Source organism: Festucalex cinctus, chromosome 4 (genome assembly GCF_051991245.1).
Source record: "Festucalex cinctus isolate MCC-2025b chromosome 4, RoL_Fcin_1.0, whole genome shotgun sequence".
NCBI classification, from domain to species: domain Eukaryota; kingdom Metazoa; phylum Chordata; class Actinopteri; order Syngnathiformes; family Syngnathidae; genus Festucalex; species Festucalex cinctus.
Window position 1 is genome coordinate 2,807,133 of NC_135414.1, and position 16,638 is coordinate 2,823,770.

The window sequence follows — 16,638 nt, forward strand, 5'->3', positions numbered from 1 at the left end:
AGTATGACATTTATTGTTACCACTAGGTGGCGCTATATTTATAACTGAATTTTATCATATAGATGTTTTCAGGCCGTGACTATTACATTGCCTGAGAAGTTTGAGATTTTTTGGAGCTTGAACATGGGAGTTATTAAGCATTTGCTCTTTTTGGACAAATGAAATTTTAAAGGCAATATTTGATGCCCCGCCCCCGTCATATAGTATTTCGAAAAGGCAAGACTTTTTGCCCAGCTGTTCTCTTAGGTCTTGAGATGATAAATGCCAAGTTTGAAGTCAATTGGATGAAAAATGTTTGCAAAGGGGGAAAAAGCATGACCACAGTGAATGTGCCAAAATAGGCCAAAATTGGACATAAAAAAATTCATAGCTCACTTCCTGTACATTTTAGCTACATGGTCCCAATAGACTTTTTTTGTGCGTCTCGGGGTGCTACACGTGCCTGCCAATTTTTGTTGCTCTAGCTCAAACGTGCCGGGCTTAGTTTTTATTTTTCTACGCTAGGGGGCGCTATCGAGTCGCATTGTTATGACGACTTAATAATATCAAATTTTTTGCCGGGCCTGAGGAGTGTGCAAAGTTTGGTGAGTTTTCGTGAATGTTTAGGTACCCAAAATCGCGATCGTTTGCGGAGAATAAAGAATAATAATAATAACTAGAGCTGCGAGCAGCTATAAAGGGCCCTCGCAACCCGGGCCACGTTGGGGTATTTGCACGTCGGGGTCCTGGCATGTTGGGGTACTGTCAAATAGGAAACCATCTAAATTGTAAACGTTTTTGCCATGCTTTGTGTTTGTAAAGTTTCATGGAAAGGCCAAAAATGTTGCACAATTAACAAAATAAAATCAAAATGGATTGTCACATGGCTATATAGAATACTTTTTGAATATATTAGGCATGCCTGCCAATATTGACACATCTAGCTGAATCATATAATCGGAAAGACTTCACAAAAATGTCTAGAGGGCGCTATTGAGCAATTTATTACAAATTGCACAACAAATCTCTAAATAAAATATTAATGTTCCAGACAGGTCTGGTGCGTGTGCAAAGTTTTGTGAGTTTTCGCCCATATTTAGACTCTCAAAAAAGCATTTTTCTTCACAAACAATGCATGGCTACAGCAAAGGCGTGTGACAAAATAAAAAAATTCAATAACTTTTCATCTTAAATATCTTAAGATGAAACACGCCAAAGAATGAAGACGATCTGATAAGTTCTGTTGAAAATATGACCCCTATAAAAGGCCCCAAAAAATGGCAGACTTCCTGTTTGATTCAGCATATGGCTTTAGAAACCTTTTTGTAAGTCTTAGGCTGATAGGTATCCCAATTTTTACAAATCTAGCTGAATCATAAAACACAAAACATTTGCAAAAGCTTCATAAAAATGTCTAGAGGGTGCTATTGAACCATTTATTGCAAATTGAATAAGAAATCTCTAAAATATTCATGCTTATGACAAGCCTGATGTGTGTGTAAAGTTTCATGAGTTTTTGCACGTTTAGACCAAAAAAAAGCAGCATTTTACTTGGCAAACAATGCATCGCCATGACAACGGCGTGCGACAAAATAAATAACTTTCGATAACTTTGCATCTAAAACATCTTAAGATGAAGCACACCAAGTTTGAAGACAGTCGAATAAATTTTGTAGGAGGAGTTCGTTAAAATATGACCCCTAAAAAAGGCCACAAAAAATGGCTACAAATCCCAACGTAAGTCAAAATGGCGGACTTCCTGTTTGGTTTAGCAGATGGCTCCAACAGACTTTTTTTGTACATCGTGGGCTCTTATGTATGCCTCTAAATTATCATAGCGCTAGGTGAAACGTACAACCGGGAATGCTTCGTTAAAGAGGAGTTTTTTAGCTCAAAATGTGATGCCCGGCCCCTGGGGGACTTCCTGTTGGGTTTAGCACATAGCACCAAGAGACTTTTTTGTACATTGTGGGCTGTTACATATATCTACAAATTTTCGTAGCTCTAGCTGCTTCGTACAACTGGGAATTCTTCATTAAGAAGAATTTTTTTTCTTAGGCAAACAAGTGCATGCCACGGCAACAGCGTGCGACGAAATAAAAAGCTTTCAATAACTTTTCATCTTCAACATCTTAAGATGAATCACACCAAGTTTGAAGATGATCGGATAAACTCTGTAGGAGGAGTTCGTTACAATAAGACCCCTATGAAATGGCCAAAAAAATGGCAACACGTTCCAAAGTAAATCAAAATAGTGGACTTTCTGTTAGGTTTAGCACATGGTTCAAAAAGAGTTTTTTGTACCTTGAGGGCTGTTACATATGTCTTCAAATTTTGGTAACTCTAGGTGAAACGTACAGCCGGGAATGCTTCTTTAATTAAGAATTTTGAAATGCAAAATTAGATGCCCCGCCTCTGGCGGACTTCCTGTTGGGTTTAGCATATGGCACCAACAGACTTTTTTGTAGATCATAGTCTGTTACATATGTGTACCAATTTTCGTAGCTCTAGGTTAAACGTACAACCGGCAATACTACGTTAAGTAAGAATTTTGAAACTCTAAATTTGATGCCCCGCCGCCGTCATATAGTATGTCAAAAACTTTTGATTTTTTACCATGGTGTTGTCCCAGGTGTTGAGATGGTACATCCCAAGTTTGAACTCAATCGGGTTAACCGTGTAGGAGAAGTGGGCAAAAGTATGACCCCTGTAAATGTGCAAAAATGGGCCAAAATTGGACATTCAAATGATCATACCTCACTTTCTGTCTATTTTAGGGTACACACTTCAAAGAGGTTTTTGTTCATCTGGATGTGCTACAAGTGCCACACAATTTTCGTAGCCGTAGGACAATCGTAGCAGGACAGGGATCCGTTAAACCTATGTAGGTGGCGCTACAGAGCCATTTTTCTGATATCATGTATGGCGACTTTAAAATATCAAATTTTTCGCCAGGCCTGATGTGCGTGTAAAGTTTGGTGAGTTTTCGTTCACGTTTAGTGTCTCAAAAATGCGATTGTTTGCGGAGAAGAAGAAGAACAATAATAAGAAGAATTCCTACAAAAACAATAGGGCCTCGCAGCGGCACCGCCGCCGCTGCTCGGGCCCTAACTAGAGCTGCGAGCAGCTATAAAGGGCCCTCGCAACCCGGGCCACGTTGGGGTATTTGCACGTCGGGGTACTGGCAAGTTGGAGTACTGTTTCATAGGAAACCATCTAAATAGTAAACGTTTTTGCCATGCTTTGTGTTTGTAAAGTTTCATGGAAAGGCCAAAAATGATGCAAAATTAACAAAATAAAATCAAAATGGATTGGCACATAGCTATAGAATACTTTTTGTAGATATTCGGTTGATAGGTATGCCTCCCAATATTCACACATCGAGCTGAATCATATAATCGGAAATACTTCATAAAAATGTCTAGAGGGCGCTATTAAGCCATTTATTACAAATTGCACAACAAATCTATAAAATATTCATTATCGTGAGAGGTCTGATCTGTGTGCAAAGTTTTGTGAATTTTTGCCCATGTTTAGACTCTCAAAAAAAATTTCTTTTTCATTTTTCTTCGCAAACAATGCATCGCTACAGCAAAGGCGTGCGACAAAAGAAAACATTTCAAACTTTTCATCTTAAATAACAAGATGAAACACGCCAAAGAATGAAGACCATCTGATAAGTTTTGTATAAAATATGACCCCTATTAAAAGGCCCCAAAAAATGGCTACAAATACCAAAGTAAATCAAAATGGCAGACTTCCTGTTTGGTTCAGCATATGGCTTTAGAAACCTTTTTGTAAGTCTTAGGCTGATAGGTATCCCAATTTTTACAAATCTAGCTGAATCATATAATACAATACATTTGCAAAAGCTTCATAGAAATGTCTAGAGGGCGCTATTGAACGATTTATTGCAAATTGAACAAGAAAGTTTTTGCACATGTTTAGACAAAAAAAAAGCAGCATTTTTCTTTGCAAACAATGCATCGCTAGAGCAAAGGCGTGACAAACAATTTCAATAACTTTTCATCTTAAATATCTTCAGTTGAAACACGCCAAAGAATGAAGACAATCTGATAAGTTTTGTATAAAATATGACCCCTATTAAAAGGCCCCAAAAAATGGCTACAAATACCAAAGTAAATCAAAATGGCAGACTTCCTGTTTGGTTCAGCATATGGCTTTAGAAACCTTTTTGTAAGTCTTAGGCTGATAGGTATCCCAATTTTTACAAATCTAGCTGAATCATATAATACAATACATTTGCAAAAGCTTCATAGAAATGTCTAGAGGGCGCTATTGAACGATTTATTGCAAATTGAACAAGAAAGTTTTTGCACATGTTTAGACAAAAAAAAAGCAGCATTTTTCTTTGCAAACAATGCATCGCTAGAGCAAAGGCGTGACAAACAATTTCAATAACTTTTCATCTTAAATATCTTCAGATGAAACACGCCAAAGAATGAAGACAATCTGATAAGTTTTGTAGAAAATATGAGGTCTATAAAAGGCCCCAAAAAATGGCTACAAATAGCAAAGTAAATCAAAATGGCTTGGTTTAGCATATGGCTTTAGAAACTTTTTTGTCAGTCTTAGGCTGATAGGTATCCCAATTTTTACAAATCTAGCTGAATCATACATTTCCAAAAGCTTCATAAAAATGTCTATAGGGCGCTATTGAGCCATTTATTGCAATTGCACAAGAAATCTCTAAAATATTCATATTTATGACAAGTCTGATGTGTGTGTAAAGTTTCATGAGTTTAAGCAGCATTTTACTTTGCAAACAATGCATTGCTATGGCAACAGCGTGTGACGAAATAAAAAACTTTCGATAACTTTGCATCTTAAACATCTTAAGATGAAACATACAAAGTTTGAAGGCGGTGGGATGAATTTTGTAGGAGGAGTTCGTTAAAATATGACCCCTGAAAAAGGCCACAAAAAATGGCAACAAATCCCATCGTAAATCAAAATGGCGGACTTCCTGTTTGGTTTAGCACATGGTTCCAAGAGACCTTTTTGTACATCGTGGGCTCTTATGTATGCCTGCAAATTATCATAGCGCTAGGTGAAACGTACAACCAGGAATGCTTCGTTAAAGAGGAGTTTTTTCGCTCAAAATGTGATGCCCGGCCCCTGGGGGACTTCCTGTTGGGTTTAGCACATAGCACCAAGAGACTTTTTTGTACATCCTGGGCTGTCACATATGTCTACAAATTTTCGTAACTCTAGCTGCTTCGTACAACTGGGAATGCTTCATTAAGAAGGATTTTTTCCTTTGCAAAAAGTGCATGCCACGACAACAGCGTGCGACGAAATAAAAAACTTTCAATAACTTTTCATCTTCAACATCTTAAGATGAGTCACACCAAGTTTGAAGATGATCAGATAAATTCTGTAGGAGGAGTTCATTAAACTAAGACCCCTATGAAATGGCGAAAAAAAATGGCAACACATTCCAAAGTAAATCAAAATGGCGGACGTCCTGTTAGGTTTAGCATGTGGTTCAAAAAGAGTTTTTTGTACCTTGAGGCCTGTTACATATGTCTTCAAATTTTGGTAACTCTAGGTGAAACGTACAGCCGGGAATGCTTCTTTAAGTAAGAATTTTGAAACGCAAAATTTGATGCCCCGCCTCTGGCGGACTTCCTGTTGGGTTTAGCAAGTGGCACCAACAGGCTTTTTTGTAGATCATAGTCTGCTATATGTGTACCAATTTTCGTAGCTCAAGGTTAAACGTACACCCGGCAATACTACGTTTAGTAAGAGTTTTGAAACTCTACATTTGATGCCTCACCCCCATCATATAGTAGGTCAAAATTTTTTGATTTTTTACCATGATGTTGTCCCAGGTGTTGAGATGGTACAGCCCAAGTTTGAAGTCAATCGGGTTAACCATGTAGGAGAAACGGGCAATAGTATGATCCATGTAAATGTGCAAAACTGGGCCAAAATTGGACATTCAGATGATCATACCTCACTTTCTGTCTATTTTAGGGTACACACATCAAAGAGGTTTTTGTTCATCGGGATGTGCTACAGGTGCCACACAATTTTCATAGCCGTCGGACAATCGTAGCGGGACAGGGATCCGTTAAACCTATGTAGGTGGCGCTACAGAGCCATTTTTCTGTTATCATGTATGGCGACTTTAAAATATCAAATTTTTCGCCAGGCCTGATGTGCGTGTAAAGTTTGGTGAGTTTTCGTTCACGTTTAGTGTCTCAAAAATGTGATTGTTTGCGGAAAAGAATAATAACAAAGAAAAAGAATAATAAGAATTCCTTGAAAAACAATAGGGCCTCGCAGCGGCACCGCCGCCGGCGCTGCTCGGGCCCTAATAAGAATTCCTTGAAAAACAATAGGGCCTCGCAGCTGCACTGCCGCCGCCGCTGCTCGGGCCCTAATAAGAAGAATTCCTACAAAAACAATAGGGCCTCGCAGCGGCACCGCCGCCGGTGCCGCCGCTGCTCGGGCCCTAATAATAAAAAGAAGAATTCCTACAAAAACAATAGGGCCTCGCAGCGGCACCGCCGCCGCCGCTGCTCGGACCCTAATAAGAAGAATTCCTACAAAAACAATAGGGCCTCGCAGTGGCACCACTGCCGCCGCTGCTCGGGCCCTAAAAAAAGAGCAATGATGATAAGACGTTGAATCGGTAAGACTACCGAATGAACAATTCTGAGCTCTTAATAAAAAAATAAAAAATTAAAAATAAATTGTATTTACCTTGATAACCTCTATGGGCACCACGTTGGCTTTGCTTTGGGTTAACAGGAGCAAACAACGACCAAAATCCTTTCTTCATCAGTCATTTATAATCTAAAAGTCGCCACACTCGATATTCAGTGGTTCGTTGTACTAACAAAAGAATAATAATCCACTCGGAAACACAGATGACTTAGGCAGAATAGAGTTAATGAAACATGCATTTATTCACGATTGCGACACTACAGAATCAAAACACTGCCTAACTATCCTACCGTCAGAAGAAAAGAAATCAAAATAAAGCTCATGGAAATAAGGAAGGAATGCGAATGAATAAGGAAACAGGAAAAGAGAAATTTGACCTACCAGATCTGTGATATGTTTCAAATGTAAGTTGCACACAGGGGTATGCCGAGTTGGGAATCAAACGTGGACTTACGAGAATGGGTGCTGCGTCGAACGAGCAGAAACGGGCGGTCTTTTGAAAAAGGGGGAAAAATAGTCAATGTTTGTTCAAAAAGGCAAGAAAATCAAAAAGGGGCTATTCCACAGGTGAGCAAGGGAGCCGCTCGCGGTCTGACGTAGTTGCGCGGCTCGTCCCTTGATTGGTCGGCGAGATGTTGCTCCGGCGTTTAGTTCTGCCGGACGGCTGTCCGACTCCAGGTGTTGGAGCTCGGTTCGCGGCGTGCCTGCGTACGGGGAAGACCCGCAGTTGGAGGTGCGCTTGCACAGCGGTGGGGCGCCACCGAATAGCAGGTGAGATGCGGTGCGGCTTAGGTGCACAACCTTGAGTCCGGCGGTACGTTGCAAGTGTACCCCGGGGCCGCGGAGCTCGCTGCTGGCGGACAGTCACCGATGGTGAAGAAGAAAAAAAAAGGGAAAACAAAGAAAAAGGGAGTAAAAGAGTCTTTTTGGGGTCAGCGTTGTAGTTTGCACCTGCTTTGGCGTGGCGTGGAGCGAGCGTCGGCTCTCGTGGCAATGGTTTCTGCCAGGAACAAAAGGGGGCCACGTGCTGGACAAGTTTCTTGGGATAAAGAGTCAGTGGGCAATCTGGGCCACTTGCAGGCAACAGGCCTTAGGATGGCCAGTAGAAGAAGCGGGAGAGAGAGAGCGATCGTGAAGAGGCATCGGGGGAAGAGAGTGAGAGAGAGGGTCCTCTCGTCTTTTTAAAGTCTGTGGGCGGTGCTCCAGTAGGTGGTGGCAAACCCTTCTGTTCGCTCACGCAGACTTTAAAAAGCAAATTATTAAAGGGATTAATAATTTGGCATTAAATTTGGTCAGTCTGGCAAATCAGTTTTCCCACACAACCCGTTTAGCACACATCGTAATTAATGCATCATAAACTAATTTGTGAGGTCGTTCTTGAGCCTAATCTGACTGAACTGAAAAATATTGATTACCTTTCATTCCTTATGGAGTACAAATGAAATAGGACGTTCATACACACAAAGACATAACATGAATCATTCGTTGTTCAGTTGTCTGTCAAGAATTATGGTATAAATGTGTAAAATGCGGTTACTTGTATGAATTGTCACTAAGAATAGTTCCAAGTTTCACCACTTGACGGTGCTGTTGCTCCATCTAGACGTTCCAGGAGTGCCCCCTGGAGGGGCGACGCCAGAGAGTCCCCCATGGTTGATAAGAAAGGTCATAAACATTCCTTTGATCAGTCGTTTGTATATTCTTATTCATTGAGGGCGTTTTCTCGGGCTCCGGGAAGTCGGCTTGAATAAACCTCCTTCAGCAGACGCATAAATTCCTTTGTCACCTGGTCAGCGGCTTCAAAAGAGCTTTGTTGGTGGTTGTGTGACCACCTGCAGAGCTAACCAAGCTTAGATCCTGTCTGAGCTGTGGAATGTTTATGCGACTGCAGAGAGTTTGCTTTAGAAGAAGCAAGCAAAAAAAAAAATTAGAGGGTGGCCTGGGCCATAGGCCATAGTTGTTACAAATGTCACGCCTGGGTTAAACTATCATGACTGTGTTTTGTGTGCGGCAAATGTCTGATAGTTGACTTTATGTGAACTGATGATTTGTTTGAGACAAATGTCTAATGTTTGGTTCTATTTGTTTTATTTGAATTGATGCAATCGGCTTTTAGCTAGATGATGTCAAGACTCTTTAATCGCTCTATATGGTTAGAAACCAGTCAACAACCAATCAGATGATTCCATGTCAGTACTGGAGCCCACATGTCTTAGCCACAACCAATGAGGTTGTTTGACTGTCTATTTAAGGGTCTGAGAATTGTGTGTGTTTTGCTGGATTATTGTCCACCTGTTCCTGTGTACAGCGTCTCTGAGTTTCTGCCTCTTGATGTGAATAAATAGATAAAATCTTATTTGTGTCTGCATTTGGGATCCATACCTTTCAGCACAAAAAAACAAACAACAGAAAAAGCTAAAATTACCAGCTTTACCGATCACATTGATCATCTGTATTTTTTTCTCCCCAATTTATTTATGATGAGTGCTATTCGCTATGTTAAATGAAAAAAAAAAACTATATAATTGCCTTTATTTTAGACAAAAACATTTTCAAGAGAATTAATACAAAACCCTTTCTACCACAATGCATCAACTATTCAGTAAAAAAAAAAAAAAAAACAGAAAAACTTAAAATTACCAGCTTTAAGCAGTCTCTAATAGTCCCTAATAGGAACCAAACAATACCAATTGCACACAAACTGCTTTTCCATTAGCCCCGCACGGGACGCTACCACATCACACTGCACGCAACCACACTACACCTCCTCCATTGCTTTTCCATTACAGCAGGCGCAATGCGGGAAGGGGGTGAGATCATTTGAATATCCAAGCCAAGCTTGCACTCCCGTTGTGCGTGCGGATGTGCCGTAACATTTCACGAGTGGCAAGTCGTGTCAAAATTGAACTACAGTGATACCTCAGCTCATGAACATAATTGGTTCCCAGAAAGAGTTTGTAAGGCGAAAAGTTTGTCTTCCGAACATTTATTTCCCATAAGAAACCATTAAAATGAGAATAATCCGTTCCCAGGTCCCTATAAAACATAATTTTCTACTAAATAAGCCTTAAAACTACACAAAAATATACCTTATTTTATGTATAATAAATGTGCTATTGTATTGTAATTAAAGAAATAAAGTGTACTGTATAATATCCATCCATCCATCCATCCATCCATTTTCTTGACCGCTTATTCCTCACAAGGGTCGCGGGGGCTGCTGGCGCCTATCTCAGCTGGCTCTGGGCAGTAGGCGGGGGACACCCTGGACTGGTTGCCAACCAATTGCAGGGCACACAGAGACGAACAACCATCCACACTCACACGCACACCTCGGGACAATTCGGAGCGCCCAATTAACCTGCCATGCATGTCTTTGGAATGTGGGAGGAGACCGGAGTAGTACTGTATAATAAAGTCGTTTTATTTACCTTTGTGATGGTAGTTCTTATGGATGGTAGCAATGGTAGACTTACTTCATTCGCGAGTGTTTATGGAACGGTTGCGGCTCATTCGCACTTTCGTGCTCACTGGAGCGGAGGAGGTGTGTCCCTTGGTGAACAAGGAAGTGGAGCACTTTAGCGAGTCAACAAAAAGTGAGCACCGCCAACTACTTTCACCTCTTTCCTGGGACTAAACTGCCGTGGCACTATTTTCTCCTTTTTTGAGGTACATGAGATAGCACTTTCACTTTTTTTAGTGGCGCGAACTCCATTGACTACAATGCAAACGCGCCGCCGTCCCTCGCTTTTGGCGAGAACGTAGCATTAGGCTTAATACTAGCCTGTGGTGGGGTCTTTTTCGATCCCATAATAGCAAAAGTACACTCAATATGGTCCAAAATGTCTATCAAACACAAACCGCGTCCGCACTAAAAGAAAGGGGGTGACGAACTGGGACGCCGTAAGCGTGCGTCAGCTTCTCGTTGCCGCCACCGTGGTGCTGTTCGACCGCGTGGTTTGGTTCGTCCGCCGAAAACTAGTTTGTCAGCAGAGACTATATACTCGCGAATTTAATGTTCGTGAGGCAAAAAGTTCGTGAGCTTAAGCGTTCATCAGCCGAGGTATCACTGTATATTTACAATTTAATATGGACCACTATGGATGAAATATTGCGAATCACGACCGGCTCGCCAAGCTATTTGTGAATGGAGAGCTCTGCCGCTGGAGCTCTCATTCAAGTGAATGGGAACACACCACAAGTGTTGTTGTATAACATGTTTATTGTACATACTGTATTTTTGTGACTTTGTTGAAGACCGGCGGGTGCCTCTGCCTCTCTCGTTTAAAACATAGAAATGGGCGTGTGCTATAGCGTTGCTTGCTGCGTTGCTGTCGGCCAATCAGATGACACAGCCACGCGGGTGTGTGTGTGCGTGCTTTAGGCCAGGCTTCAAATATTTTGTGGCAGGATAAATGTTTTCATTATTAGATATTCATTTCATTTTTTAATAGAATGACTTTTTATGATTGCTATATAATTTAGTTTCTGCAAACGCCCCCAATTCCCCCTCCCAACCCCTTCTTGCAGGATCCACAACCACTCCCCTATCTCCGACATGAAGATCCATACACATTCAACATCAATCTGTTTGTATCACTAAAAGGTATGATGGAAACAATTTGTTTCACTGTGTGAACTGACTTACATCCTGTAGACTAGGGGTTACACAATTATTCCTGTCTCTCATCTACGGAAGCGTACAGCTGCCAATGTGGAGTAAACATTTTTGGCTGGCGAGTATGTTGGAACATACTGGCAAATATGTTCAAACATACTCGCAAATACGTTTGAGCATACTCGCAAATACGTTCGAACATATTCGCAAATATGTTCGAACATACTCGCAAATATGTTCGAACATACATGTAGGCTACATGCTACAAAGTTAGCATACCTTCCCATGATGGCACGGCAGTACACGGCAGACGTAATAAATCGTAAAAGTTACGAATGATCGCTGTTTTTTCTCTACTTAATTTTCTAATGAATTGGTAATGTGGCCCAAATGCCGAAAAAATGTTGTTGTTTTTTCACTCGCGCATGCGCAAATACTACCCCGTGGCATTATGGGAAGGTATGCTAACTTTGTAGCATGTAGCCTACAAGTACGTTTGAACGTATTTGCGAGTATGTTTGAACGCATTTGTGACTATGTTTGAACAAATTTGCGACTATGTTCGAATGTATTAGAGAGTATGTTCGAACATATTTGCGAGTATGTTCGAACATATTCGCGAGTATGTTCGAACATATTTCAATACGTTCGAACATATTTGCGGGGATGTTCGAACATATTTGCAAGTGTGTTCGAACATACTCACAAGCCAAAAATGTTTTCTCCACATTGGCAGCTCTACGCTTCCGAACTCATCCATTTGGTTTCATATTACACAATGTGCTTCCACCTATTCTTTACCAAATATATTTTAACCCTTCCTGCTCACAAAATTCTCCAACACAGGCACCCATGTTCTGAATTGGTTGAACAGCATTTTTGCATCTACTGAAAATAACTCATTGCTCATTTCATACTTAACTCATCGTTAGATTGAGCATGTTGCGTCTGGTGTGTATATATATTATATGTATTATAGGGATGTATCGATACCGGCAATATCGTGATATTGTGATATTAAAACTGCCACAATATCGTCGTCGTCATGTTCACGATATTTAAATGCTGCACATCTGTTAAAAAAAGTCAGGTTGATTTCCATTTGTGTAGTTGTAGCACCCTCTGGTGGCTAGTTTATTTAGTGCAGTTTCATTTTGATGTTTTGGCCCTTCTATGTTTAAAATACACTAATAGTCAGATGAAGGGGAACGTAATATGCTTGTGAAATGAGTCAATATGTGGAGGAACTCAATGTGTGCTAGCATTAGCCGCTAATGCGAGTAAGTTCCTCAATATTAAGTGTTATTAGAGATTAGAGGTAGTTTATATGTATTGCTGTTATGAACAAAAGCACAATATTGTGCTTTTTTAGTATGAGCTCTTTTTTTTTTTTTTTACAATATTGTGACCTTTTTTTAAATATCGCCAACCTCCCCACAATATCGTAATAATTATCGTATCATTGAGCTTCATATCGTGATAATATCGTATCGTGATATTTGGATATTGTTACATCCCTAATGTATCATGTAGTGAAACTAGTCATGTTTTTTTCCCCCTCATTCAGGGCAGCTTATGAAAGAATCTTCGAACATCTGCAATTCAAACTTCAAGGTAATATCAACAAGTCAAGTCAAGTTTGTGGTTGGGTGTGGGGTAGGGGTGGTGGCGAGCAGGTCGCGGAAATGGCTCTTGTGGTGCAAATAAACGATGTCTTGACTGTGCATTCGGTTGTCCTCACGGTAACCGGCAGGACGCCAGCGGGAGAATACTATGCGTTCACAATGCCGATATCGACATCGGACATATTAGACGCTTAAACGTCGCTGTTGTACAGCAAACCTGGCACAACCTATTGCTGCTAGACCGTAATTGGTGCTCAGTACTGTCTAAAACAGACTTTGAAGTGGAATTTTGTCACTGATATCAATTCACATGCTGCCAAACACACAAATATGGTGTATATATGTTGAGTTAAGAGTTCTTTTAATTCCTACGTTCCCTGAAGGCACTGTCACTGGGGGGTGTTTCCAAAGCGCTTTTGTGCAGCTGTCACTCATGATTCCACGCCCCGCTCAGTTGACACCACGCCCCACGTAACAAAGGGCTGAAACTGGAAAAAAGAGACTTGAAACTGAAAAAAAAAAAGATCTGAAAGTGAAAAACGATTTGAAAGTGAAAAAAAAGTTTTGAAACTGAAAAAATGTGTTGAAACCCCAAAAAATAAGATCTGAATCTGAAAAGAAAAAAAACATGCAACTGAAAAAAATAAGACCTCAAATGTCAAAATATATATGGAAGCAAAAAATGAAAATAAATAATTTATTCAAAGGCAGGACCGAAGTGAATTGTAGCGATAATTGGGTCGTCTTTTAGACGAATTAATAATCTGGACGTTACAGAGGTAAATTGTATTTACCTCGATAACCTCTAGGGGCACCACGTTGGCTTTGCTTTGGGTTAACAGGAGCAAGCAACGACCAAAATCCTTTCTTCATCAGTGTAACAACTATGGCCTATGGCCCAGGCCACCCTCTAATTTTTTTTTTAGTTTGCTTCTTCAAAAGCAAACTCTCTGCAGTCGCATAAACATTCCACAGCTCAGACAGGATCTAAGCTTGGTTAGCTCTGCAGGTGGTCACACAACCACCAATAAAGCTCTTTTGAAGCCGCTGACCAGGTGACAAAGGAATTTATGCGTCTGCCGAAGGAGTCTATTCGGGCCCCGACTTCACGGGGCCCAAGAAACGCCTTCAATGAATTGGAATATACAAACGACTGATCAAAGGAATGTTTATGAAGTTTCTTATCAACCAGGGGGGACTCTCTGGCGTCACCCCTCCAGGGGGCACTCCTGGAATGGAGTAACAGCACCGTCAAGTGGTGAAACTTGGAACTATCCTTTGTGAAAATTCATACAAGATATGAATTTTACACATTTATACCATGATAATTCTTGACAGATAACTGAACTACGAATGATTCATGTTATGTCTTTGTGTGTATGAACGTCCTATGTCATTTGTACTCCATAAGAAATGAAAGATAATCAATATCTTTCAGTTCAGTCAGATTAGGCTCAAGAACGACCTCACAAATTAATTTCTGCTGCATTAATTACGATGTGTGCTAAACAGGTTGTGTGGGAAAACTGATTTGCCAGACTGACCAAATTTAATGCCAAATTATTAATCCCTTTAATAATTTTTTTTTTCTTAAGTCTGCGTGAGCAAACAGAAGGGTTTGCCACTCCCTCCTGGAGCCCCGCCCATAGACTTTAAAAAGACGAGAGGATCTCGCTCTCGCGCTATTCTCTCTCTCTCTTGCTCCTCTCCTCTCTTCTTCCGATCTCTCTTCCCCCAATGCCTCTTCACCTGCAAGTAGCCCAGCTTGCCCACTGACTCTTTGTCCCAATAAACTTGTCCAGCACGTGGCCCCCTTTTGTTCCTGGCAGAAACCATTGCCACGAGAGCCGACGCTCGCTCCACGCCACGCCAAAGCAGGTGCAAACTGCAACGCTGACCCCAAAGAGACTCTTTTACTCCCTTTTCCTTTGTTTTCCTTTTTTTTTTTCACCATCGGTGACTGTCCGCCAGTAGCGAGCTCCGCGGCCCCGGGGTACACTTGCAACGTACCGCCGGACTCAAGATTGTGCACCTAAGCCGCACCACATCTCACCTGCTATTCGGTGCCGCCCCGCCGCTGTGCAAGCGCACCTCCAACTGCGGGCCTTCCCCATACGCGGGCACGCCGCGAACCGAGCTCCAACACCTGGAGTCGGACAGCTGTCCGGCAGAACCAAACGCGCCGGGGAAACATCTCACCGACCAATCAAGGGACGAGCCGCGCAACTACGTCAGCCCCCGAGCGGCTCCCTTGCTCACCTGTGGAATAGCCCCTTTTTTTTAATTTTTCTTGCCTTTTTGAACGAACATTGACTATTTTTCCCCCTTTTCCAAAGACCTCCCGTTTCTGCTCGTTCTACGCAGTATCCAACTCTTAAGTGCACATTTGATTTTTCCCCAATTCGGCATACCGCTGTGTGCAACTTACATTTGAAACATATCACAGACCTGGCAAGTTAAATTTCTCTTTTTCCTGTTTCCTTTTTCGTTCGCATTCTTTCCCTGTTTTGATTAGCTTTATTTGATTTCTTTTCTTCTGACGGTAGGATAGTTAGTTAGGCAGTGTTTTGATTCTGTAGTGTAGCAATCGTGAATAAATGCATGTTTTATTAACTCTGTTCTGCCTAAGTCATCTGTGTTTCCGAGTGGATTATTATTCTTTTGTTCGTACAACGAACCACTGAATATCGAGTGTGGCGACTTTAGATTATAAATGACTGATGAAGAAAGGATTTTGGTCGTTGTTTGCTCCTGTTAACCCAAAGCAAAGCCAACGTGGTGCCCCTAGAGGTTATCGAGGTAAAAACAATTTACCTCCGTAACGTCCAGATTATTAATTCGTCTAAAAGACGACCCAATTATCGCTACATAATGGTGCCCTGTGTGAGGCTATTTAACATAAGAAGATTCACTCGAAAATACAAGATTTTGGACTTTAAAAGTAAAACACATTTCACGTAGTGTACCTAATCATTTGGCTCTGTGTAAAAGGAAAACATTTCTGCTTACATAGAACTGCACTGACTTTCCCCTTCAGCGTTTAATCGAGCGTCTGTTAGCCGCCATCTTGCGTGTGTTACCACCGGAGCGGTTTGCTATAAGTAAACGAGAATAACGGGATTGATTGATGGAAGAAAAGAAAGAGCCGGTCACCGTTTGAGAAAATAGTGGATTGTATTTGAAAACGTACGTGATAGAACTCGAGTTGTGCAACTTTTAAATCTCAGCTGGCTGAATTTGAAGTTGTTTGTCTTTGTGTGTTGTGTTTCCGGAAATTGTGGGAAGTCAGGTGACAGCCGATGTGCATCGCTTTGACCAGACTCTAGTTACGTGCTTCGGAGTAGCTAACCGCGAGCAACGTTAACGACGCCCGAGTAATTTTTCCCCGTGTCCTCCTACACCTAGCTTGTGGGAGAAGTTTGAGTCGTGATTGAGCTTTCTGCAGCCGCCGACTCAAAGTTTCAGCTCTTGGCGAGCGGATTAACAGGGCGCTAAGACGTTAGCTGCATACCTGTACCGTGTACGCATTTCCACAAGGTGGCGCCATAGTCCTTGTGAAGTCGAGCTGTGTGGCTCGTGGAGGCGTGGTTGAGTACCACCCCTTCCTTCTCGTTGGCGAGTTTGAGCCACGCCTGCAGACGCCCCGAAAGGGAGAGAGTCCCGCAGGCTGTGAGTTGTCAGTCAGTGTTTGTAGTGATACAGATTCACTTGAGCTTGCTC

The 16,638-nt window shown here is 41.5% G+C and overlaps 1 protein-coding gene across 4 annotated transcripts in view; it reads left to right on the forward strand.

Moving 5' to 3' along the window:
• fah (fumarylacetoacetate hydrolase (fumarylacetoacetase)) overlaps positions 1-16,638 on the forward strand; it is a 263,029-nt gene that overhangs the window by 180,110 nt on the left and 66,281 nt on the right. For 3 of the 4 annotated variants that reach the window (XM_077518259.1, XM_077518261.1, XM_077518263.1), the window contains 2 exons: positions 11,206-11,281; positions 12,861-12,907. The exons of the other annotated variant lie outside the window; for it this stretch is intronic. In XM_077518259.1, the coding sequence (XP_077374385.1) occupies positions 11,206-11,281; positions 12,861-12,907 (123 nt within the window). The remainder of the gene's footprint in view (positions 1-11,205; positions 11,282-12,860; positions 12,908-16,638) is intronic. 4 annotated transcript variants of the gene reach the window in all.